Source organism: Aegilops tauschii, chromosome 3 (assembly GCF_002575655.3).
Source record: "Aegilops tauschii subsp. strangulata cultivar AL8/78 chromosome 3, Aet v6.0, whole genome shotgun sequence".
Lineage (NCBI taxonomy): Eukaryota > Viridiplantae > Streptophyta > Magnoliopsida > Poales > Poaceae > Aegilops > Aegilops tauschii.
The window spans coordinates 123,668,762-123,693,318 of NC_053037.3; the positions used below are offsets into that span (position 1 = coordinate 123,668,762).

Consider the following 24,557-nt stretch of genomic DNA (forward strand, 5'->3'; position numbering starts at 1 on the left):
CTGATAGCCTGGGCCTAATACCAAACAGACATCGCAGCCAAACCTAAACATCGAAGACCTGAGGTCCCAACCAGGACGCCTGCCTGGTATGGGCACCTACCCGTCCGGCGCACTCCTCAACCAGGACGCCTGCCAGGTATGAGGCCGTCGCAGCCACCTGCGACGAGTCCATCTTCAGAGCTGTACTGTTGCATCTACCGTGCCAGGTCTCTCTGCCATCGACGCCACCATGACGCCAGACAGCGTCCTCCTCCTGTGAGTCCATCCTTCCACATCAAACTCCGAATCTGCACTGCACCACGCCGTCAAAATCCGTCACCATCAATGTGTAGGATGAAGCACCGCTCCACCAAAGAAGCCGTCCGCTGGTCCCGCGAAGCCGAGTGCACCTCCAAGAATGCCGCCCCAAAGGGGGTTACGACACATGAATGCCGCCAACATCCGATCAGCTGATCTAGGGTTTCCCCCGGAGGTATTGAATGGAGTTGGGAGCTTCACCTTGATGATGCCTTTATGAAGGAAACGATGATAAGGGCATCGTCATCACCGGCTCCGGCCATCAACCAAAGTCCAGGTTTTCACCCGGATCCGTCCCAAGAAATCCACCCAACAACCTGTGCACCGTCTCGACCGCCTTCAAAGCCCCAGATCCAGCCGCCTAGATCCGGCGACCAACCGCAGCAACAGTGCCACCGTGGGATCCCTGGCGCACCGGCTACTGCCTGAGTGTGCCACCACTGGAGCCTAGGAGGAGGGATCTCACCCCGCCGAGAAGGATCCCACGCGCTCGTCACCGTCTCTGATCCGAACCACTCCAAAGTAGATCGCCGTCACAGATCCGCCTTGGACAGGGACTGCACCACGCCATGCCGCCGCGGGAAGCCCTAGCTTCACCAGCCGCCACCCTCCAGGGCCGCCGCCCCGGGATCCAGACAGAACCTCGCCGTTGCCACCGGCCAAGTTCCGCCACCGCCGACCGGCCACTGCAACCTCCGCCGCCATGCCGCCGACGGATCTGGGCGAGGATAGCCATCCTTCCCGAGGACACACGCCGCAGCATCTTCTCCGCGTACTCGCACGGGAAGCCACCGTGGCCGCGTCCCCACCCCTCGCCGGATGCCGCGCACGTGCCGCCCCGCCGCTGGCGAAGGCCGTCGCCACGAGGAGGCCTGCACGCAGCCGCCACACAGCTCGGCGTCGACCCATCTGCAGCCGCGCCATGGGCCTGCCGCCGTCAAGATCGTCACCGCCGCGCCGCCAGGATCTGCGCGCCCCGGCGCCTCCGCTCGGCCTGGCTGCTCCCGCAGGCCACGAACGCGAGGAGGGGAGAAGGCCCCCGCCGCCAGCCACCGCGGGGGGCTTTGCCCTGGCAGCTCTGGCCGGCGGCGGCGGGGAAGGGGAGGGCTAGCGGCAGAAGGTGGCGGCGCCGCCCGTGTCGCCCGCGGGAGGGGCGACGCGGGGGCTACGGTTGCAGGGGCTGGGATATATGGTGAAACTGTGAATTCATCACCCCAGCGCCAGAGGTGATGATAGGTCCCGCATTGGGCGAGAAATAGCACTCACGTGGTTCTTCAGCCTTCATGCACCGTCCCCTACCCAACGAGTCCCCAAAGACTCATCCGAGACGCTTGGCGCACGCACATTGAACATTTTATTGATACACATTGCACATTTATTTGAATAGATATTGATACACATTGCACATTTATTTGAATAGATATTGCACATTTTATTGATACACATTGCACATTGAACATTTATAAATTACATGAGTTTTTTAACACTACATTAACAGTTTTTTAAATGTGACAAAAATAATATTTAAACCTGTGTATAATTTCTAAACAAAATGAATTAACATTTGAAATGGTACAAACATTTTTTTATAATATTGTAAACTTTTTTATTTTCATGAAACTTTCTTAAAAATATCAAGAACTTACTTTAAACGTGTCAACATTATTTAAATTAAACAAACATTTTGAAAAAGTTGCGCTATATTTTTTGCATTATTGAATATTTTTAATGCAATGTGAACTTTTTTAAACTTCAATAAAGTATTTTTATAATTCAGTTATTATTTTATATATATATATATATATATATATATATATAAAATATTTTCGAATTATATATAAAAAATGAAACTAAAATTGAAGGAAACTACTAACTTAAATTAACGCAGGATTACTTGGTCTGCACACTAATTGGGTCCGTTAAGGCATGGTGAGCTACCGGCTAATAGGCAATACATGAGAACATGCGACCTATAGTATCATTGGTAGATCAGCCACCTCAGATAGTCTCGGAGTTGTTGGATGCCCGGACTGCTTCATGGGACGCTGCTTTCATTAATATGGTATCGGCAATACTGAAGATTCCGGTTTGTACTCACAACATCACTGATTTTTGGTCCAGGGACTTTGAAGAAACCCGACATCTTTTCCGTTCATTCGGCGTACAGAATGATTGTTGCAACAAAATGGAGAAGGGAGGATTGGCTAGACGAGAGAGCTGGCTCGTCAAATAACGCTGCAAATGAAAAATCGTGGGCTACTCTTTGGAAGGTGATGGTCCCTACTAAGCTCAAGGTCTTCTATGGAGATTAATTGGCTCAGCTTTCACTTTCGACAGAGGATGTGCGCAAGCATAGGAATATGTCATATAAAGATGATTGTGCAGTATGCAGAGCAAGGGGTTCTTAGAGACATAGCTTGCTTGAGTGTTCCATGGCTCGGTATGTGTCGGCACTAGTCCATCCTTTGTTGATGAAACATATGATATAGACCAGTGAATCAAGCGCGAGGAACAGGTTATTTTCAAATGGAGGTTCTCTTCCATGATGAATTAACACGCATGACGGTGACCCTATGGGCTATTTGGACATTACGACGTAAACTTATTCACGAGGGGATCAACCAAAGCCCGTTGTTACCCACCTTTTTGTTAGATGTTTCATTTCTCAGCTCGAGCAGATTAATACCCAACAGGTGCAAGGCATACCCCTGGCGGCAGCATGATCAGGAGCGTGGCCAAGCTGGCTCCTCCCACCTAAGGGTTTCATCAAAATAAATGTCGATGCAAGGGTATCGGTTGATCACAATTTAGGCACTGCGGCGGCGGTCAGTAGGGACCAGGACAGAAGCTACTCCCTCCGTTCGAAAAAGCTTATCCCTCGAATGGATATATCTAATACCAAGTTAGTGCTAGATATATCCATTTAAGGGACAAGCTTGGGACAAGTTTTTCGGACAGAGGGAGTATCCAGGATCATCAGTGCTTGTCCAGGGACATCCATCGTCATTGGAAGCCATGGCTTATAGAAAGGCTCTCTCTCTAGCGCAGGATTTGGGTATGCAAAACCTTCATATTGCATCAGACTGCAACAAGTTGTCAACAACATCCATGATGGGGCAGGGGGAAACTACGCGGGTATTATTTGAGGAGTTAGAGAAACGGCTAGTTCATTTTCTATTTGTGATCGTTGTCATGAACTTTGGGCTTCTAATGTTGAAGCACATACAATAGCTAGGTATGGCGTCTCCCTTTCCCACGGTAGACATTTATGGTTAGGCACACCACATGATTTAAATGTAATTCCAGTGAACATTACTGTTGATTAATAATGCCTAGCTATCTTTGCTAAAATGAAATAAAATAGGGGAGACGTAGCCGCCAGCCACACAAGTGAGCGTAGCATTACTCTGGGGCTAGTCCAGCGTGCCGCTTGTCTTGTCTGCTCATCCGTTTCTTCAGCCTTCATGCGCTCTCCCCTGCCCAACGACCCCCAAGACTCATCCGAGACGCCTGGCGCGCGCGCACCGATGACGTGCCACAACAACCCTACGCGCTATACCCTCTTCCCCGGAAAATCTCTCCCCTATATATGCTCGCTGGAACGGCGGCGAGTCTGGACACCCATTAACACACAGCGAGCTCACCTCAGAGAGCTCCAAGATCACTAGCGCGTGTCCGTTCACCCTAGACCAAGAATAAATGGGCATCCAGGCGAGCCGCGCCCTCGCCGCGCTCCTCCTGGCGGCGCTGGCCGCCGCGACCCCGCGCGGCGCCTCGGCGGTGGTGCAGTGCGGCCAGGTGACGCAGCTGATGGCGCCCTGCATGCCGTACCTCAGCGGCGCCCCCGGGATGACGCCCTACGGCATCTGCTGCAACAGCCTCGGGGTGCTCAACCAGCTCGCCGCCACCACCTCCGACCGCATCGCCGCCTGCAACTGCGTCAAGGCGGCCGCCAGCGGCTTCCCGGTCGTCGACTTCAGCCACGCCGCGGCGCTCCCTGCCGCCTGCGGGCTCGCCATCAACTTCGCCGTCACCCCCAACATGGACTGCAACCAGTATGTACCACTACGCATGCATGCACTGATGCACGCGTACCGATATTTCATGAATTCCATGGATGCAAACATGCAAATTAAATATGCCTAGGGTCTTCTTCATCTGATCTTCATTTTTTGATTCGATCGTCGTTGCATTCATGCAGGGTTACGGATGAACCCTGAGATCGGACCGGAGAACCACACGCACGCAACGTACACAGAGGAAAAACTTAGGTGTTGGACTGACCAAAATAAATCAGCAAAGATAGTACTATAAGATTGAATCAAGGGCCTTCAATCATGCATGTGCCGCACTGTTTAGTTGATTAATATATAATTCAATTGTTATCCTGATGTATTATTTCTGTGCTTATTGGAATAAAGTATATGCATGCTAGTATGTTAAATGACTTGTTTCTCTAATTAACGTTGACTTCATCAGCTTAGGGCATCTTCGCCTTGCCACCTCGGGTCGGATGTTGCATGGTCTTTTCGACCTTGAACGGAACCTCTACCGTAGTTTGTTTCAGTGCACTGCGTTTGCGTCGCCTCTGCTGGTCCTTGTTTGCGACCTTGTACCGAAGCAGTACCTTTCGGCCTCGGTCCAAGGCCGGACGACAGCCTTCCTTCTATTTTTTTATTATTTTAACGTTGATGCATCAATGCTCTCTTGCACATACACAATGAGCTAGCCATTTGATGCACATGCATGGCTGATGACGAATAACCAACCAAACTTGCGTGTGAGCATAGCGTGAGCCTTTTCGCTTTTCGGCTCACCAACCAATTTATATCTATACCTTATCTACTATTCTTAAATAGTTTATCCTCACTATAAGTAATACTAGTGCCCTTAATTCATTCCACCTTCAAAAAATGTTTTTATAATGTCTTTGTTATTATGGCTAAGTCGGTTTTTTGGTCATCGGATTTTTTTCAATATTTGTGAATGTGATGGCATATTTGATGCTGCAATTGTGTGCCACTACTTATTTTTGTGTTCGGAACTTAAAATGAAATTCATTTCGTGAGTGACCTACTTGAATCATAAGAATTATTGAAGTTGCACTACTAAATGCTTATTATTGCATATTGTACGATAGTGCAAATTCTACGAAGTCTGTTACAAGTTTTGGTCATCATTTGCTTTGAGTTTTTCTTCATTTCTTTCTTCTTTTAGCGTAAAACCGATCCCTTAATTTATTCTACCCCCAAATAAGATTTCTTCATGTTTAAATTTTTTATTATGTCTTCGTTATTCATGCTTAGTCGAACCATTGATTTTTCTTTTTATATCTATGCAGCTGACATCGTATTTAATATGATGCAATCATGTGCCAAAACTTAATTTTGTGTGATAAACTTAAAATAACATTTAATTTTTTAATCAATCTACTTGAATGTTATTACTATTAAAGTTGCACTAGTTCACATGTCCTTGTGCATTACTGAATAGTGCATGTTAGGCATAATTGTGTGCAAATTTCCAATATACTCTATTTCTTGCAGATAGGAAAAGGGCTTGACAATAAGTCTTTATGGTTCTTTACATCGGCAAAGTTGTATAACATTATTATTTTAAAATTTTCTTATTGTTTCTTTTATTGTTAAAATAGTCTAATTCATTATCCCATGCAAAATATCTTTTTTCATATTTTTTATTCATTTAATTTATCAGGTAACTCCATCCCTAGAATTCTATCTTCCTTAGAAAGCAAGCATGTTTCTCTCTATGATTTTTTTTCATTATATTTTGTGTTTGCTATTGACAAGTGCTCGATTTTTTTTTGCCAAGTCAACTTTTCTTCTTCTTTTTATGCATTTTTGCTTATGTTTTTCTTTATTTTAGTCGATTTTTTCTTTATGTATATTTTTGGATGTTAGGGGTGTGTGTGTGTGTGTGTGTGTGTGTGTGTGTGTGTGTGTGTGTGTGTGTAAATGTATACATGCAAGTGTTATAGAATATGTGTGCATGCTAGAATGCGAAAAACTCACTATTATATTCTTATTCTTGCATATTGCAAAAAGTGTTATTTCTGTGCAAATAGTGTGCCAGTTTTGTCACCATTAGGTTTATCTTTTTCATTTTATTTCTTCTTTAAGGATAATACCAATGCCACTAATTCATTCTTTCTTAGATTTTTGTATATTCTGTGTGTGTAAGTACAATATAATATGTGTGTATATTATGCCATAGTGTGAAAATTGCGCTATTATAAGCTTATTATTTGCATAGTTTAAAAAAGTTCTATGAAAATTATAGGCAAGCATTGTCATCGTTTATTTTAAGTTTTTTCATTTGCTTTTTGTTTTAAGGGTAATACCAATGTCACTAATTCATTTTCTTAGATTTTTTTATTTTGTATGTGTAAGGACTATATAATATGTGTGAAATTATACTAGAGTGTGAAATTTCACTATTATATGCTTATTATTTGCATAGTATAAAAAAAATGAAGTTTTTGTACAAATTGTGTGCAAGTTTTCGTTGTTGTTTTTTTGGTTTTGTCTTTCATTTTATTTCTTCTTTAAGGGTAATACAAATGCCCCTAAATCATTTTTCTTCCTTAGTAAACTTCATTTTTTTATTTTACTTCTTTACAGAAAAAGGTGAAATGAGGAATAAGAAGAACGGTGGACCTTGATTTTCAATGTAATGGTCCAATTAAATATGACTGAATGCCAAAAGGAAAAATGAGGCCCCTGATGGATAGTCGCTATTTTCATAAGTAACAACACCTATAGAATTCTTTCTTCCCTACATTGTTTTTCATCACTTATTTATGTATTTATGTTTTTTTTGGGTAACACGACTTCCATAGTATTCTCCCTTACATGCAATTTATTCTTTTTGTGGGTCTTTTAATGAGAATTTTTTTTGTTAATTTATAGATTGTTCGGTTCACTATTTTGAATGGATATTCTTTTTTCCTTGTCCAAATGTGTATGGCGCTTTACTTTTAATTCAATACTTTTATTTCCAATAATTTTGTTTAAACAGGTCGTTAGGTTAACCTTAATTCCACATATCAAAGCGTGTTGCATAAATTGTTTTCAAAATTACATATGAAAAATGTAATTTATGCTGTGATTATGATTATAAGATTTAGCATAATGGTTAGACTAGTTTGGTTTTTTTCCTTCTTTTCCTCCATTAAACTTTATAATTATGGTGTATGTGTGTGAAAGCAAACCATATATACATAGTGATTGTTATATAGTGCTTCGCATGTATAGCATATGTGCATGCACGAGATACCAGTTCTAGTCATTCGTATGTCTATTACTACAATAGTAGTACGTTTTTGTAGACAAACTAATAAAAGTACGTAACATCAATCGTGCGACACGGATAATACTTTCTCCCTGTTGGGCTTCAATGGGCTGATACTGAATATAACTGAAAGGACATAATTATTCAGTCAACTCAGGACAAATAGTTTCTATGTGGTTTGTTGGATGTGAATCCAACGGTTCAGGGAAAAATCAACTGAAACATATAAAAATTTCAGGCACCTGAGCCATAGATGCTCCCTAATGAGTTCTATTTTCATATTTTATATGTTTGGTTATGTAGATATAAATAGTTTTTCATATAAACTTGGTCTAAGTTTGCTAATTAAGTTTGACTTTTCAGAAAATCTACATGTACTACTACATTATGGAATGGGGGAAGTACTACTAGTAAACATACTCTAGCTCCGTAACTAAGTAACTGAAACACCTCCTTCTCAATGCTCAAGATATATCAGTCCAGAACCACAAAAAGTTGAAAATCGAATACTTCAGTTCTCGGATAGAAAATTATCTCTTAAAAAGTAAGACATAGGTAGTCTTAACGACGAGCCATGTTGAAATAGCTACAAGAAAAATCTCAACAAATCTGTTGGAAACTCCCCTTGGCAATCGTTAAGACAGCAACAAAGTTTCCATACCACAACTGCAAGATGATAAGACCGACTACGAGCATGGAAAACCAAAATCACTTCTTAGAAGTTCAGGGAAGATCCCAGAAATTCTTGAGCAGTATGAGGATGATGTTCACGTTGCGCTTGGTGCCTTTGCTGATCGCGTGCGCGGCCAACTCATTGGCAAGTGCCTTCACACAGGGAGGGCCGCTGTTGTTCGTTGGCTTCTTGTCCCACTGCCTGATGGTCTGTGGCACGCTCAATCTTCTCTCAATGAAGGCGCACGTGTCGCCTGGAGTGACGACGTCCCAGAGCCCGGGGATGGCCAGGATCAGGAACTTGTCCCCTGGCTTCCGCTTCACTGCGACGACCTTAGGTTCCGGGACAGCGACAGTAGCCCTAAACTTTGAGCTCCCTGTATATATTAGGAGGTGTGTCTTTTTAGCATGGTAGAAAACTAGGTTTTATAAAAAGCATGGTAGAAAACTAGAAATTAAACACATGAGGATACGGGTGTTATGTAGCTTGAATTCATGTGGGAACTAAAACACACACATATATGTGTGAGATGCACCTTTAAACGTCACAGGTGAAGGAAAATTATGGAAATTGCAGGCACAAATAAACAAGAAAACATGAGAGTAAATTTTCCACAAAAATGTGCAGTTTAGACGTTAGACTTACGAAAAGCGTGACGACGCATAATCTGTTCAAGTCTGCTGGCCACATCACCTCCTCCATTTTGTGGCTGCACATATATACATTATGAACCGTGTAAGTTTTTTTTCTCTCGAGATAAGCTCAAGCAAAGTACATAATTAACTAGCATATTAAATATTACTCATGTGCAATTTTCTATAGATTATAAACTATTACAATTTGGGGCTGAGTGACTTTACAAGAACACCCATTTCAAAAAAATAAGCTAAATAGTTCAAACACTCTAAATAAGAAAAACCGTTGGATCCTAACACAAAAGCAGCTGGAAGTAATCGGAGTAAGACCAACACCTATCATGCATAATAAACACAGAACAATAATGACATATATGATGCGAGAACGAGTTTAATGCCTGGGAGCAAAGTTAAGCACGCACTCAGGTGCATTAAACTAAATTTTAGCTACTGTTGGAGACCCAATTGCAGCTTTCATACCCAACATTGTACTGAAGTACTGATACATATAGTTGATATCCACATCATCTTTGTCTCAAATGCCTTATATATGTCACCTATCATATTTTTATCAAATATACAAGTGCAACATGAACATGTAATATATATCATATGATAAAAATGAATATATGATATACTGCAGGTATATATCATATCATAAAAATGATTATAATGGAGGATGGTGAGGTGGACGAAGAAGCAATGCTACTTATAGGCAGCAGCCAACGCCATGCATGGACACACATTTTTCTTTTCTTTTCGAAAAGGACGATATACCCATGGCCTCTGCGATAGATGATGCACACAACTATATTATTAACAACATGTGCATAATGTCTGCCAAAGAGAGTGCATCCATAATGCTTGATGCCACGATTTTCATCCACCACTCTACCGGTCTGCGAACATAGAACTAGCCGTAAAAGGAGAAGATGCCGGAAAGAGCGAAGTCATCACATTGATCAATTTCTAACAGCATGCATTCCTGCTGTACTTGAGCTAGTAGCTGTTAGGAGAAATGTTGGTCAGGCAGCCGCTAGTTGACAGCTCCTAGTTCAAGTACAAACACAAATAAATAAATGCATTCCGAACGTTATATATATGCTTAGTCATGGATATTTGCACTTTACTTTCTGAAAAACAAATCACAGCTAGAACAAGTAAATATACAGTTCTTTAATGGGAAAAGTCGGGGAAATTTCTTATATTTTTTACTGTTAATTAGGAGAAGTGTTTTTTTTGAGACAGGTAATGAGGAGAAGTGTGGATCTGCGAGCTGCTAGTTCAAGTACAAACACAGGTAAATAAATACCTTCTCGCTCTCATGTGTCCTCACATAGAATAGAACAGAAGCTTGCATGACCTAGTTCAGTTCAAAAGTGCACACAGAGCCAAACGATACCTACCGGTATATTTGTGCTAGCACACCTGGCATTCCGGCTGTACAAAATGAACAATATTACATAACTATACTAGCTAGCTGATCCCCTTCTTTGATGCCTACAACGTTTGGTGTTTCGGTCCAAATTTTATGCTTAGGGGTACAAGTTTTCTCACAATAATATGTAGCTTAAAACTCTTTGAACAATCCAAATAAAGAAGAGATCAACCATAACCTAAGGCATATCCCATTTAATTCATAACATCATATGTAGATTAAAACTTGAGAACTGAAACGTAACGGAACATAGACCGAATTTCTGAGATGGTGCTGGGTGAAGAAAGATTAGAGTGAAAGGTGGAAGCATTACCGTAGGCGTGTGCTCGGGGGTGAGCGGCACGGCCTCATAGCCGCGGTAGATCACGGCCCTAGAAGCGCCGCGGTTGGCGTGCACGAAGTAGTCCTCCAGAACCAGCACGACGAGAGCCCCGGAGCCGACGCGCGCAGGAGCATCGATGCCACTACCGCCACCGATGAGCACCTCTTTGTCCACCTGACGGAAAGCGTCCACGATGAGTGTCTTCCACCAGCCCTCGACGTCGTTTTGAGCCCGCGGGGCCTTGGCGAGCAGGTCCCGCATAATCTCCTCAGCGACGGCGACGTGCAGCCGCTCTTCCATGTGCTTGGAGAACATGGCGCCCAAGATCCCGTCGAAGACCCCGAAAAAATCAAGTCCCATCGGCGGGGACAGCACCGTGAACGACTTCACGGCGGCTACGGCGTCCTTCAGCATCGGGAGCCGGTCGTTGCGAGTGGCGGTGCCGTACGAGAGGTACATCTGCGGGCATTCTCCCCACATCGGCACCGCCTGTTCTGGGACATCATTGAGATCCATGTCCATGGTGCCGGCCTTGCTAGCTGCTCTTGTGCTTCCAATGCTAAAACTGTACCTATCGAGCCCCTCAAATTTCAACCTGGCGGAGGAACGCCCCGGCCTTACCTGTATGTGGGTGTGTGTATCGCATGACGGGAATGCCAGTAACGCGGCGCTGTAGAACTGGGAACCTGGCGCGATGTGAGGTATGGGTCATACCGCAGCTGGCGATTAATTACCTGCCAAATATCATCGTCTTCATATAGTTAATTCTTCGCTGGCAGCTGGTTCACTGGCTCTGCCCAGGAAAAATATTTGGTAAATATAGTAAACATTAATCACAAGCGAACGCTTATCTCTTTGTTGTTTCCAAAATTTCGTATTTCCCCGCTTCACTTTGTCATGTTTCAGTGAGCCGCGGACTGGCGTCATGCCTGGTTTGGATAGGCAAGCGGCCCAGCCCAACATATGGCTAGGTTCTTCTTCATCTTTTTTTGTTTTGAGGGAAGGTTCTTCTTCATCTAATCTTCATTTTTCGATTCGATCGCCGTTGCATTCATGCAGGGTTAAGATCGGACTGGTGAGCCACATGCGTGCAACGTAAACAGAGGAAAAGCTTAGGTGTTGGACCGACAATAATAAAACGGAAATCATATCTGACGCACGTTAGATATGAGACATTTCCCAGCGAACGTCCTTGATGCCATCCATTCACTTTGCATGAATCTTCGGGCACTTTCCCCGCCACATCAGCTTTGGGCAATGGTTCGCCTGGGAGGGATAAGTACGTGAATGATTCGTGGATATACCCCACTGAAAAAAATAGCACGCTATAGCGTATGAAGAATTGTCTCGCTAAATATATCAGTGTACAACGTCTCGCTAATAGCACGCTGTAGCGCGATATAGCACGCTAATAGCATATTTTGAGGTCGCCGCTATTTTGCTGTAGCGCGCTATTTTTTTCATTGATATACCCTCCCACCGGTTTTACCCCGATCCAGTCCTTTTTCCTGTTCCCCACTGAGCACTGAGCGAGTGAGGCCAACTCCAAGTATGACCCCAAACGTACGTATGATTTGTTTGGTTTTTGTCCGTTTGAATAGAGAAAACGGACAGTGGGCAGACAGACGCGTCTGGCAAGGTTTTGGTTACCGAATGAGGCAATTTTACTGAGGGTGACTGATAAACGTGGTTACCACGGTTACCGGGAAATACCGGGAAATACCGAGAATATTTCGAACAAATTTTATAGTTGAATTTTGAATTCAAATAAATGAATGAACGAACATTCAAACCAAAGACCTGTCAAAACAGGAACTAGGTTGCTATGAACACGTCAGAATCAACTCTCCTTGCATTAATTAGATCGTAGGAACTTTACTACAAATCGAGCGTTAAAATTCAAAATTTTCAAAAATAATGATATTTTTTGCTCGGTATGTGGATTTACCGAGGGGCACGGAAATACGCGGTAACCATGGGAAATCTTGAAATTTCGACTGGTAACCAAAACCTTGGCGTCTGGACAGGGCCTCTGCACCCAACGGTGCAGCCCAATTTGGTGAGTTGTCCGCCCCCGTCATTTCGTCGAACACCTAGAAGGGGCAGCCACCGCCAGCGTCGATGACGAGGCGGCTTCTCTGCGCCTGTGCCCCGCCTGGCTCCTCACAGCAGAGCTTCACAAGGTCGCCGCGATGGCGCCCGGCGGTAGTGGCAGTCAGGGTCGACGACGAGTCCCCGTGAGGACGGGGACGAGGCGCCTTCTCTCTGGCCGTAGTCGGCACGCCCACTAGGTACAACCCCAACTGCTAACTATTTTCATTTCTCGCATCGCTCATGCGTGGCTTCGTTAGCTAGTGGTGGTTCGACGCCGGCAAGCTTCCTCTCTCAGGTCGGCCGATTTAGGGGAGATGGCAACGAGGTCCAGGCGTCCAGCGGCTGTAGGGTACTCCCTCCGTTCCTAAATATAAGTCTTTGTAGAGATTTCACTATGGACTACATACGGAGCAAAATGAGTGAATCTATACTCTAAAATGCATCTACATACATCCGTATGTGGTTCATAGTGGATTCTCTTCAAAGACTTATATTTAGGAACGGAGGGAGTAGATGGCAGGTAGCAGTGCTGATTCACGACCCCCATGAACTGTTTTTTGACAGAACTGCGATGGACAAAAGAAAAAGTTCTCTATAGGTGCTGTTTGGGTCTCTATTTCTATTCTAAGAATGGGCATACATTTTGCCATGTCAACAGTAGAGTTTTTTCTTCTTCTGTTTTTTGCCACGCTACCCATGGCCATGGCAACCACAGTATAAAATTCCATTTTTGCACCTACAATGAATCTGTCCTAATCAACAAAACTACCGTGGCATTTCTTTGGCAATTTTTAGCCATGGCAATTTATGGTCTGATGCCATGGTATTTCATGTTTCAAGCACTCAACATGGAATTTTTCTGTTGATACATATGAAATTATTTTAGAACTGTTTTTGCTCTAGGTCATGGCCAAATAGACCATGGCATTTTAAAGAACTGTTTTGCTCTAGACCATGGCATGGTAGTTTCAAGAACCAAAATGCCCAACCTCCCAATGTGTTGATACATATGGATTTTGACTAACAGCAGACTTATTATGTGTTACAGCCACTGGAATTTCTCATGTTTAAGCATTCAACATGACAATTTTTCTGTTGATACATATGTCATTTTATCGAACTGTTTTTGGTCTAAGCCATGGACAAAAAGACAATGGCATTTTTACAAACTGTTTTTGCTCTAGAGTACTATGGTAGATTCAAAGAAACCAAATTCCCAACTTCCCCCATGTATTGGTACATATGGGTTTTGACTACTAGCAGACTTCTTATTGTGCTACAGCCATTGGAGTTTTTAACGTTTGAAGCACTCAACATGACATTTTTCTATTGGTACACATGGCATTTTTTAGAACTGTTTTTGCTCTAGGTCATGACCAAAAACACCATGGCACTTTTAAGATCTGCTTGCTCTAGACCATGGTAGTTTCAAAGAACCAAAATGGCAAACTTTTCCATGTGTTGATAATATGGATTTTGACTAACATCATCTTTTTTTTGTGTCCTACAGCCAGTGGAATTTCAGGTTTTAAGCACTCAACATGACTTTTTTTTCATTGATACATATGTCAACTTATAACTGTTTTGCTCTAGGTAATGGCAAAAGATGACCATTGCATTTTTTTAAGAACTCTTTCGCTCTAGATCATGGTTGTTTCAGAGAATAAAGTGCCCAACTCCCCCCATGTGTCCCTTACAAATCTCAGAAAAGGTTGCCATGGTACAATCCTTTTTGCCCCAAAATAAGTTGTCATGTCCTTCTATAAACATAATTGGCTGTTTTGTAGTTGCCATGGATATTTTTTAATTGGGATGTTTCTCAAGTTGCATAACATTTTTCAGTGAACACGAGAAATCAACATTCCTATGATTTCTTTTAGAAGAATATATCATGGCAATGTGTGCTTTTGTGTGTCGCCAATTATTTTGTATCGCTGAGAGCATGTCATGTTTTTTATGTAGAAGCATGACATTTTTAGTATAAAGAGCATGGCATATTTATTATAAAGAGCAGCACATTTTTTTATAAAAAGCATGTCATTTTTTAGAAGTATGGCAATTTTAGTATTAAGAGAATGGAATTTTCTATTATGAAAGCATGTAATCTTTATTAAAAATAGCATGTCATTTTTATTATACAGAGTATGGCACTTTTTGTAGAATCATGACATTTTTAGTATTAAGAGCATGACATTTTTCATTATGAAAGCATGTCATTTTTTACTATTTAGAGAATGACCGTTTTTTAATATTATGGTAAATTTAATATTTTTATTTACCATAGCAATTTCAATTTTTGGATCATTAGCTATTCTTTTTTTTTGTTATGACAAAGAAAATATAGAAGCATGAAAATTTTAATATTTGGATCATGGCATTTTTATTTTTAATGTTATGGCATTTTATTATCTTGATCTTTGGCAATTTCCTTTTGCTTTTTTTTTTAACATTTTCAAGTTTTGAATCATTGTCATCATAAAATTTAAAGACATTGTCGAACATGGGAACTCAAGAACCACGACAAGTTTAGATAATTTTGTCTCTTTTTTCTATAGCTTGTCAGTGTACCATGGCAAATTTATGTAGGTTTTTTATTTTTAATACTCAAATATGCTATGCATGATTTTTTATATGTTGGCATTTTTCTTTGTGTTCTAGCTGTATGTCATATATGATAATCCCAGATAATCTGGTAGTTTATATTTTGTTTTTGTTTTTTTGGGGTGTACAATACCTGGTCAATTTGACGTGACTGCCTTTTTTTTTTGCACATCATGGCATTTTTTGTGCTGTTTTAACTTTTTAAAATGAGGGACAAAATACTAGTTTCATACATGGCGGTTTCAGATTTTGGCAAACTTATGTTTATTTCACACCTTCATCAGCTGCTTTTGTTTCTATTCTCAATGCATTTGCAAATATCATTGTAAGGCATTTTTTATCAATCCATGTTGAACTTGATGGCAGTTTATTATATATTTCAGGGCAATTTATATTTATTAGTTTAGCTATTCAAAGTCAAGTCCAAGTACTAGGTTTAAGGCCTTTTGTGTTACTCACAGCAAAAGCTGGGATTTGTTTTGTTGCTAAAGCTGCGCCTTGGTCCTATGCTGTGAGACGTTTGTTGTGGGGATTGTTTCCGAGCGAACGATCCTGTGGCGAACCATTGGTTCGCTAGGACCCTTCCCCTTGTTGGCAGTTATTGGCATCCATAAAATCAGCAAAGATATACATGATTGATCAAGGGCCCTCAGTCATGGATGTGCCGTACTGTTTAGTTGATTAATATATAATTCAATTGTTATCCTGATGTATTATTTTGTGCTTATATTTGAATAAAGTATATGCATGCTAGTATGTTAAAAGACTTGCATCGTTAATCAACGTCGACTTTATCAGCTTAGGCATCTTCGCCTAATTGCTACCTGGAGTTGGATGTTGCATGGTCTTTTCGACCTTGCACAGAACCTCTATCGTAGCTTGTTTCAGTGTCCTTGTTGGGACCTTGTACCGAATCATTAGGGGTGTGCTTGGTTGCAGTAGTGAACAGTAGTTGCATTGCATACACATTTCAATCCAGCCTGGCTCTGAAAAAATAGCCTCATATGCGACATCTGCGAGTTGTTTGGTTGTCTGCATCTAGGGTCCATGCATTAGGTAATACGCAAGTGCACTTTGTTTGGTTGCTTACATTGACCCAAGCGGCACATGAACACGGTAGGTTGCACGCATGAGGTATGATTAAGAGCTCGCATTTGCACTTAGCACACATGGTTAAGAGCTAGCAGAGGGAGGGGAAGAAGAAGTGCAGTGTGCGCCGAACAATGGCGACTACGGCGGATAGTGGCCGTGGCGCCGTGTCCGACATGACGAGCATGGAGTCATGGACAAGCGACCCCGTCGGCAGCACGGCAAGCAACACCGTCGGCGAACTAGTTGTGGTGCTCGTGCAAAGCCAGTCGACAGAGGAGGAGAATGCAGTGCTCACGCCATGGTATCGTCAGTGCAGTGGACGAGAGGAGGCCGAGATGGTCGACGCCGGAAATGACTCCAGTGTAGTAGGGCGAAAGAGAGGAGGCCAAGATGATCGACCCGTCGGTGGCGCGCTGAACTGCAGTGTGCACGAAGGCAGAGGACACAAGAAAGCAGTGTGCGTTTCATTGCAGCGTCAATGCAGTAGGAGGACGACAGAGAGTAGACCGAGATGAGCGACATCGAAAACGACTCTAGTGTAGTAGGACGTGGGCAAGGAGATTAAGGGGAAGGGCGTTGGCGTCGAGAGGGACGAATAAGAGGGCTCTGAGCAGAGGACAGAGGAGCTCGACATGGAGGCGTCAGTGCAGTAGATTGTTGTTCAAAGAGAGATGAAGCTACGATCGTCGAAACCAAAAACTTACAACATGAATGTTGTGAGGAACTGCGAGATTAGGCTGCTAGTCAAAGGAAATTTCAAATGATCGATCATGCGCGACGAATATGACAAAATTCTTTCAGAATAGCTCCAAACGGAAACATGAAATTAAGAACTTACGGCCGACGAAACTACAAAACGATCGCCTGAATGGAACCGTAGCATCAAGGTGCATCTTTTTCGTGTAAAGCTTACCTCGAATCGAAACACCGTTGTGTAGATCAGAGGGACAAGGAAGAGAGGAGATTAGATAGAAGCTTACTTGAGGTAGGAGAAGATTAACACTCCCCTCGTGCAAGTGGCCCACCATGTGCGCTCGCCTCAGTGTGGCTCGCTAGAAACTGCCGATCTGAGCGTTTCCAGCAAGCCAGACCCAAATGTGATTTAAGTTTCGTGCCATGCAAGCCACACAGTGAATGCAGGTAACCAAACGGACCAAACGGACCAGATCTTTCCCGCGCGGGCCAGGCTGGACCATATGCAGGCAACCAAACACGCCCTAGTATCTTTCGGCTTCAGTCTAAGGCCGGACGACAACCTTCCTTGTAATGTTTTTTATGCATCCATGCTCTCTTGCACTTACACAGTGAGCTAGCCATTTGACACATGCATGCCAGATGACAAATAACCAACCAAACTTGTGTGTGAACATAGCGCAAGCCTTTTTGCTTTTGGGCTCAAATAACCAACCAACAACTACATATACTCTAGCTCTCTAACTGACAACCCCCTACCTCAGTGCTCAAGATATACCAATCAACAGCTACAACAAGTTAAAACGACAAACTTCAATTCTCAGATAGAAAATCATCTCTTAGGCCTCGCTTGGAATCAATGTATCTCTATACACCTGTATTTTTTTAAGGTGTATCTCACCGGCCGTACGTGATTTTCAGCTGAGAAACAAAACGACCGATCAAGGTCTGTATATTTTACAGGTGTAAAAGCGCTGCTTAAAGTAAACATGTACTGGTAAACATACTCTAGCTCTGTAACTATGTAACTGAAACCCTCCTCTCTCAATGCTCAAGATATATCAGTCCAAAACCACAAGAAATTAAAAACCAAATACTTCAATTCTCGGATAGAATATTGTCTCTTAAAAAGTAAGACATAGGTTGTCTTAACGATGATCCATCTTGAAATCGCTACCAGAAATCACAACAAACTTATTCCAAAGTCCGCCTTAGCAATCATTAAGATAGCAACAAAGTTTTCATACCACAATTGCAAAATGATAAGACCGACTACGAGCATGGAAAACCAAAATCACTTCTTAGAACTTGAGGGAAGACTCTGGTCCCAGAAATTCTTGAGTAGTATGACGACGATGTTCACGTTGTGCTTGGTGCCCTTGCTGATCGCATGTGCGGCCAACTCATTGGCGAGTATGTTGGCACAGGGAGGGCCGCTGCTGTTCGTTGGCTTCTTGTCCGACGACATGATGATCCGCGGTATGTACGCGCTCAATCTTTTCTCGATGAAGGTGCACACATCGCCTGGAGTGACGACGTCCCAGAGCCCGCGGGTGGCCAGGATCAGGAACTTGTCCCATGGCTTCCGCTTCACCGCGACGACCTCAGGTTCTGGGGCAGTAGCCATAATCTTTGAGCTACCAACTGTATAGTAGGAGGTGTGCCATTTTAGCATGCATAGTTCATTAAACACATGAGTTATGGGTGTGTGAGGGTGTCATGTGGGAACTAAGACACACACATATATACGTGTGAGTGTGATGCACCTTTCAACGTCACAATTTTTTTTGGGATCTTTCAACGTCACAGATGAAAGGAAAACTATGCAAATTGCAGGCAAAAACCAAAGAAAAGATGATGAGAGTAATTAAGACTAGTGTTCAACTATTTTTTCCAGAAAAATATGGACTTACAAAAAGCGTGAGGAGGCATAACGTCTTCAACTCTGCTGGTAGATCCAACCACATCACCTCCTGCATTTTGTGGCTGCGCATATACATACATTATGAACCGCGTAAGTTTTTCTTCTTCTTGAGATAAGCTCAAGTATATAACTAGCAGATTAAACATTAATCATGTGCAATTTTCTGTACATTATAAACTATCACAATTTGGTGCTGAGTGACTTTACAACACACATATTTTAAAAAATAAGTTAAATAGCTTAAACCCTCTAAATATGAAAAACCGCTGGATCCTAATACAAGCAGCTGGAAGTAATTGGAGTAAGACCAACACCTATCATATGCATAATGAACAGAGAACAATAATATATATGAGGTGAGAATGAGATTAACGCCCGGGAGCAAAGATAAGGGCCCACTCAGGTGCTTTAAACTAAATTTTAGCTAGTGTTGGAGACCCAATTGCATCTTTCATACCCACACACTGTACTGAAGTACTGATTACATAGTTCATATGGACATCTTTGTCTCAAATGCCTTACAGATATATACCAGTCACTTTTTCTTTGATTTTTGCCTGCAAATTGGGAGCCTCTCCATCAGATATACGTGTTTTGATTTTTGCACTTTGGGAGCCTCAGGTGCCTGCTATTTTTTTAATGTATCAGTTACTTTTGTTTTTACCCGTGAGATTTCAATCTAAGGGCTGGTCTCCTCTCTATGTACTAGTTGCCTGAAAACAGATCACGTCCCAGTTACTTTTTTTGTAAGGAAAATGGTTTCACGCTAGCGCGTCGGCCGAAACTTTGGCCAGTGGCGTCGCGTGCGTCCGATCCCTGTGGATCACGTGTTCCCCTCACGTAGGCACTGCCGTCCCCCTCCCCCCCCCCCCCCCCCCCCCCCCCGCGCGCGTCAGGCATTGCCACACGCCCCTCACGCCTTTTGTGATGCACCGGCCACCGCCCAGCGAGCTCGTGCACCACCATCCCGCCCCTCGTCGCCATGGACGCGCCCGTCGCCTTGACCTGTGGCCTTCGCCATGGCCGCGCGCGAGAAAGGCCGAGCACCGGATGCCTCCGACCAGAAGCGATGCGACCAACAACGGGGTACAGGAGGGGGAGGGGGGACGCTGCTGCAACCACCATTACTGTATTCGGCCATTGCCGGCACTGGGGCCGAGCCACGGGAGATGCCATGGCTGCCTCCTGCCATGGACAGAACCGTGCGTATGCAAGTGTTGCAACCGTCATATAAAACAACTTCAATAGTTGTTGAAAAAAAGCTGCAACTGTAGATAGAAAAAGCTTCAATCGGCATTGCCCAACAAGGAAATGTTGCAACCATTTAACACAAAAGCTTCAATTGTAGATAGACAAAGCTTCAACCATGGCACCACGCAAGTGGAAAAGAATTGCAACCATTTTGACAGAAAAGCTTCAATCACGATACGAGTGTTACAACCATCGACAAAAAAGCTTCAAGCGTATATAGAAAAGGCTATCAGGGGAAGCTTCAACCAGCCACTATCAAAGTGAAAAAGCTGCAATCCTTACGAAAAAAGCTTCAACCCTAGGTGAAAAAAACTTCAATCGGCACGGCGGAAAGCTTCAATCTGCGAAAAAAGCTTCAACCAATGAGAGAAAAAGCTTCAACCTGACTCGCCAATGGCGGCGAGCGGCGATGTTGAGAAGCTGCGTCGGCGACACGACAGTGCAGTGACGACGGCGGCTGCTAGGTGCTGCAATGATAGAGGGTGTCAGCGTGCTTCAAGGCATCATCGTTCTTTTTGCTATGAGGGGCGACGGCTTCTTGCCGGACCGGGGGACGAGTACGGATGCTGTGACGGCGACCTGCGGCGACGAGGACGGAGTACGCATTCAGCAGTGTGGGACTGTGGGGGAGGCCTTCAGTTGAGGGGGTGGTGGCCAGCGGCAGGGATGGCCGGCTGTGCGCGAAAGAAGAAGATGAAGAAGTCAACGCGGGGGGGGGGGGGGGGGGGGGGGGGGGGGGGGGGGGGGGGGGGGGGGGGTGGGGGGGGGGAGGGGCAGATCAGACAACTAGGGCTGGGTGCATCGGCAGCTGGGGCGGGGACCGGCGTGCCGGCGCCTAGCATCGCCCTTTTTGTAATGCCAAATGCTTGTTGACTAGCTGCCATCTTTTGCCCTATAGCTTTCCTGATGCTGCGGCCATTGCTAATTAAAATGTTTGATCAAACAGTGATTGTAAACTGCATAAAGGGTTCCGGCACATAAGCAAAATTTGTTCAAATTAAAGTATTGCATGAAACTAAAATATGAGAAACATTTTAACTATTGCACTCTTCCATACTGTGCAAGAATAAATATAAACATGTGCAACTTTAATGTGACTTAAGTAAATAATATTAGAATCATTTAGTTCTTAACATCAATTAAGTAGTTCACCCGATTGCATTATCAAAATGACCACATGACGCAAAAATATAAGAGAAAGTCCAACAAAAGACTCAATAGAGCAAGAAAATAACAAAATGGAGGTAGAAACATTAGCACAAGCGAGAAAAAGAAAAGATTGTTTTGTGTCAGTCACTTTATCCTTATCAGTAAACAAAGACATATTGTATGTGGATATGTTTGAACGTCTGCGTCTGCTTTATATATGTTAAATAAGAAGTAAAAAAAGACATATACTAAGGAAATCATAAACTAAAAAATATATATAAAGTTTTCTAAAAAAGAATGAATTAGTGGTATTGCTATTACCCATAATTAAATAAGAAAGAAAATGAAAAATGAACTAAAAAATGATGACAGAAACGTGCACACAATTTGTACAGGAATCATAATTTGTTTTATAATATGCAAGAATATACATATAACAATGCAACAAATTTTGAAAGTTTTCTAAGAAAGAATGAGTTAGTGGATGGTATTACCCTTAAAAAAATAAAGTTGAAAAAATATAAAACAAATGATGAAAAAAACATGCACACAATTTGCACTTATTAATAATATGCAATAATAAGCGTCAAAATAGTGCAATTTTCTCAATCTAGTATAATTTACACATGTATTGTAGAGTATTTATGTGTATACTCACAAAACACACATCATCAGCATATACACATAAAAAAAAGAAAACAACTCATAAAAGAGTTAAAACAGAAGCAAACACACATGAAAATGAAAAAAGGACTGAACATTCAGAGGCCTGTCCAATGGGAAAACCTAATAAGATATATAAAATAAAAACAAAAAAATTATTCTAATGTAGAATGAATTAAGGGCATTGGTATTACACTAAAGAAGAAAGAAAAATAAAGGAAATGATGATAAAAACTTAGACACATATTACATAGAACTTGTATTGTTCTACAATGTATAAGAACAAACATATAGTATGAATACGTTTAGATAGTGGTATAATCTGTATTCAACTAACAAAGCACCAATGTTGGTGATTATGCATCTCTCAAATGTTGAAGATGAATTGCATATCATGTAGAGCCGCTCTCACATCTTTCAAATGCATGACATGCACACACATGAACTCACGCGCCAAGTACAGAAAGGCATGCAGTTGCATACACACAACGGAAAGATACTCCCTCTGTAAAGATATGTAAGAGCATTCAGATCACTAAAGTAGTGATTTGAACGCTCTTATATTTCTGTACGGAGGGAGTACATGTTTTTTTTACGAAAAAGTAATCATACATGTAGGGTCATACACACCCGGGCAACCTCCTACAAGCCCACAAATGAAAACTCTCCCCCACGCATAGAGAAAACGCTGAAAAAGACATGGGCCATGGAATCAATCGATCGATGAATTGTACAGAAGGCAAAACTACGTAATTAACGTACGGCTACAAAAATTGACTGACGGACACAAAAATTGAGGTGCCCGACTAATAGCAAAACCGTTGCACACTTTACTTTCTGGAAAACAAATCACAGCTAGAACAAGTACATATACAGTTCTTTAAGGCAAAAAAGTCAGAGAAATTTCTTATATTTTTTACTGTTAATTAGGAGAAGTGTGGGTCTGGCAGCTGCTATTTCAAGTACAAACACATGTAAATAAATGCCTTTTTCCAAGCATAAGTTCTCTCTCTCATGTGTTCTCACATAGAACAGAAGCTTGCATGACCTAGTTCAATTCAAAAGGTGCACACAGAGCCAAACAATAGCTACCGGTAGATTTGTGCTAGCACCAGGCATTCCGGTTGTACAAAATGAACATTACATAACTATATACTAGGCTAGCTGATCCCCTTCTTTCGTGCCTACAACTTACCGTGTTTCTCCGGTCCAAATTTTATGCACAGGGGAGGAAATCTTGCAAAACTCTTTGAACAATCCAAATAAACAAGAGATCATACCATAACCTAAAACATCCCATTTCATTCATAACATCATATGTAGCTTAAAATTGGAGAACTGAAACAAAACAGAACATAGATCTGAATTTCTGAGATGGTGTTACTGTTGCGTGAAGAAAGATTAGAGTAAGTTGGACATTACCATAGGCGCGTGCTCGGGGGTGAGCGACACAGCCTCAAGGCCGCGGTAGATCGCGGCCCTAGAAGCGCCGCGGTTGGCGACCACGAAGTAGTCTCCGAGAACCAGCACGACGAGAGCCCCGGAGGCGATGCGCGCAGGAGCATCGATGCCACCACGGCCACCAGCGACCACCTCGTTGTCCACCACGCGGAAAGCGTCCTCAATGATCACCCTCCACCAGCCCTCGATGTTGTCCCGAGCCCGCGGGGAGTCGGCGCGCAGGTCCCGCTCTATCTGCTTGGCGATGGCGACGTGCAGCCGCTCTTCCATGTGCTCCACGAACTTGGCGCCCAAGATCCCGTCGAAGACCCCGAAAAAATCGAGTCCCAGCGGCGGGGACAGCACCATGAACGACTTCACGGCGGCGATGGCGTCCTTCAGGAACGGGAGCCGGTCGTTGCGAGTGGCGATGCCGTACGAGAGGTACAGCTGCGGGCATTCTCCCCACGTCGGCACCGGCTCTTCCGGGACATCATCCGCTGGAACGTTGAGATCGATGTCCATGGAGGCCTCGCTAGCTGATCTTATGCTTCCAAAGCTAAAGCTGTACCAAGCCCCTCAAATTTCAACCTGGCGGAGGAACGCCCCGGCCTTACCTTTGTAGAGGGTGTGTGTATCACTCACATGATGGGAATGCCAGTAATGCGACGCTGTAGAACTGGGGACCTGCCGCGATGTGGAGGTATATGGGTTATATCGCAGCTGGCGATTAATAGAGTAGTTGCCAATTTTAATCGTCTTCTAGTAGTTAATTCTGCGCTGGCAGGTTGACTGGAAAATATTTGGTAAATACAGTATACATAAATCACAAGGGAACGCCTATCTCTTTTTTGTTTCCGAATTTTTGTATTTCCCCGCACCCCGCTTCTCTTTGTCATGTTTCACGGAGCCGCGGACTGACGTCACGTCTGGTTTGGATGAGCAAGCGGCCCAGCCCAACATGGGTGGATCGA

At 43.2% G+C, this 24,557-nt stretch overlaps 3 protein-coding genes across 3 annotated transcripts; 1 reads left to right on the plus strand and 2 right to left on the minus strand.

Moving 5' to 3' along the window:
* The first annotated feature begins 3,996 nt into the window (after positions 1–3,996).
* On the plus strand, positions 3,997–4,517 carry LOC109777028 (non-specific lipid-transfer protein 1-like). Its single transcript, XM_020335690.2, has 2 exons — positions 3,997–4,352; positions 4,499–4,517. The coding sequence occupies exons 1-2, from the start codon at positions 3,997–3,999 to the stop codon at positions 4,515–4,517; spliced, it is 375 nt and encodes a 124-aa protein (XP_020191279.1).
* Positions 4,518–8,042: 3,525 nt separating this feature from the next.
* LOC109777029 (probable protein phosphatase 2C 6) lies at positions 8,043–11,248 on the minus strand. Its single transcript, XM_040402274.2, has 3 exons — positions 10,668–11,248; positions 8,927–8,990; positions 8,043–8,657 (listed from the first exon to the last, which is right to left on the minus strand). The coding sequence occupies exons 1-3, from the start codon at positions 11,196–11,198 to the stop codon at positions 8,332–8,334; spliced, it is 921 nt and encodes a 306-aa protein (XP_040258208.1). The 5' UTR covers positions 11,199–11,248; the 3' UTR covers positions 8,043–8,331.
* Positions 11,249–18,215: 6,967 nt separating this feature from the next.
* On the minus strand, positions 18,216–24,278 carry LOC109777030 (protein phosphatase 2C 77-like). Its single transcript, XM_040401982.3, has 3 exons — positions 23,566–24,278; positions 19,070–19,142; positions 18,216–18,800 (listed from the first exon to the last, which is right to left on the minus strand). The coding sequence occupies exons 1-3, from the start codon at positions 24,106–24,108 to the stop codon at positions 18,451–18,453; spliced, it is 966 nt and encodes a 321-aa protein (XP_040257916.1). The 5' UTR covers positions 24,109–24,278; the 3' UTR covers positions 18,216–18,450.
* Positions 24,279–24,557: the final 279 nt, after the last annotated feature.

What these genes read in the sequence shown, in the direction of transcription:
- LOC109777028 (XM_020335690.2), top strand. Translation starts at nt 3,997, where the DNA reads ATGGGCATCCAGGCGAGCCGCGCCCTCGCCGCGCTCCTCCTGGCGGCG.
- LOC109777029 (XM_040402274.2), bottom strand. Translation starts at nt 11,198, where the DNA reads ATGGACATGGATCTCAATGATGTCCCAGAACAGGCGGTGCCGATGTGG. An exon ending in CCCCCGAGCACACGCCTACG is followed by an intron (nt 8,991 to 10,667) that starts GTAATGCTTCCA and finishes ATATATGTGCAG; the next exon opens with CCACAAAATGGAGGAGGTGA. An exon ending in TATGCGTCGTCACGCTTTTC is followed by an intron (nt 8,658 to 8,926) that starts GTAAGTCTAACG and finishes TAATATATACAG; the next exon opens with GGAGCTCAAAGTTTAGGGCT.
- LOC109777030 (XM_040401982.3), bottom strand. Translation starts at nt 24,108, where the DNA reads ATGGACATCGATCTCAACGTTCCAGCGGATGATGTCCCGGAAGAGCCG. An exon ending in CCCCCGAGCACGCGCCTATG is followed by an intron (nt 19,143 to 23,565) that starts GTAATGTCCAAC and finishes GTATATGCGCAG; the next exon opens with CCACAAAATGCAGGAGGTGA. An exon ending in TATGCCTCCTCACGCTTTTT is followed by an intron (nt 18,801 to 19,069) that starts GTAAGTCCATAT and finishes CCTACTATACAG; the next exon opens with TTGGTAGCTCAAAGATTATG.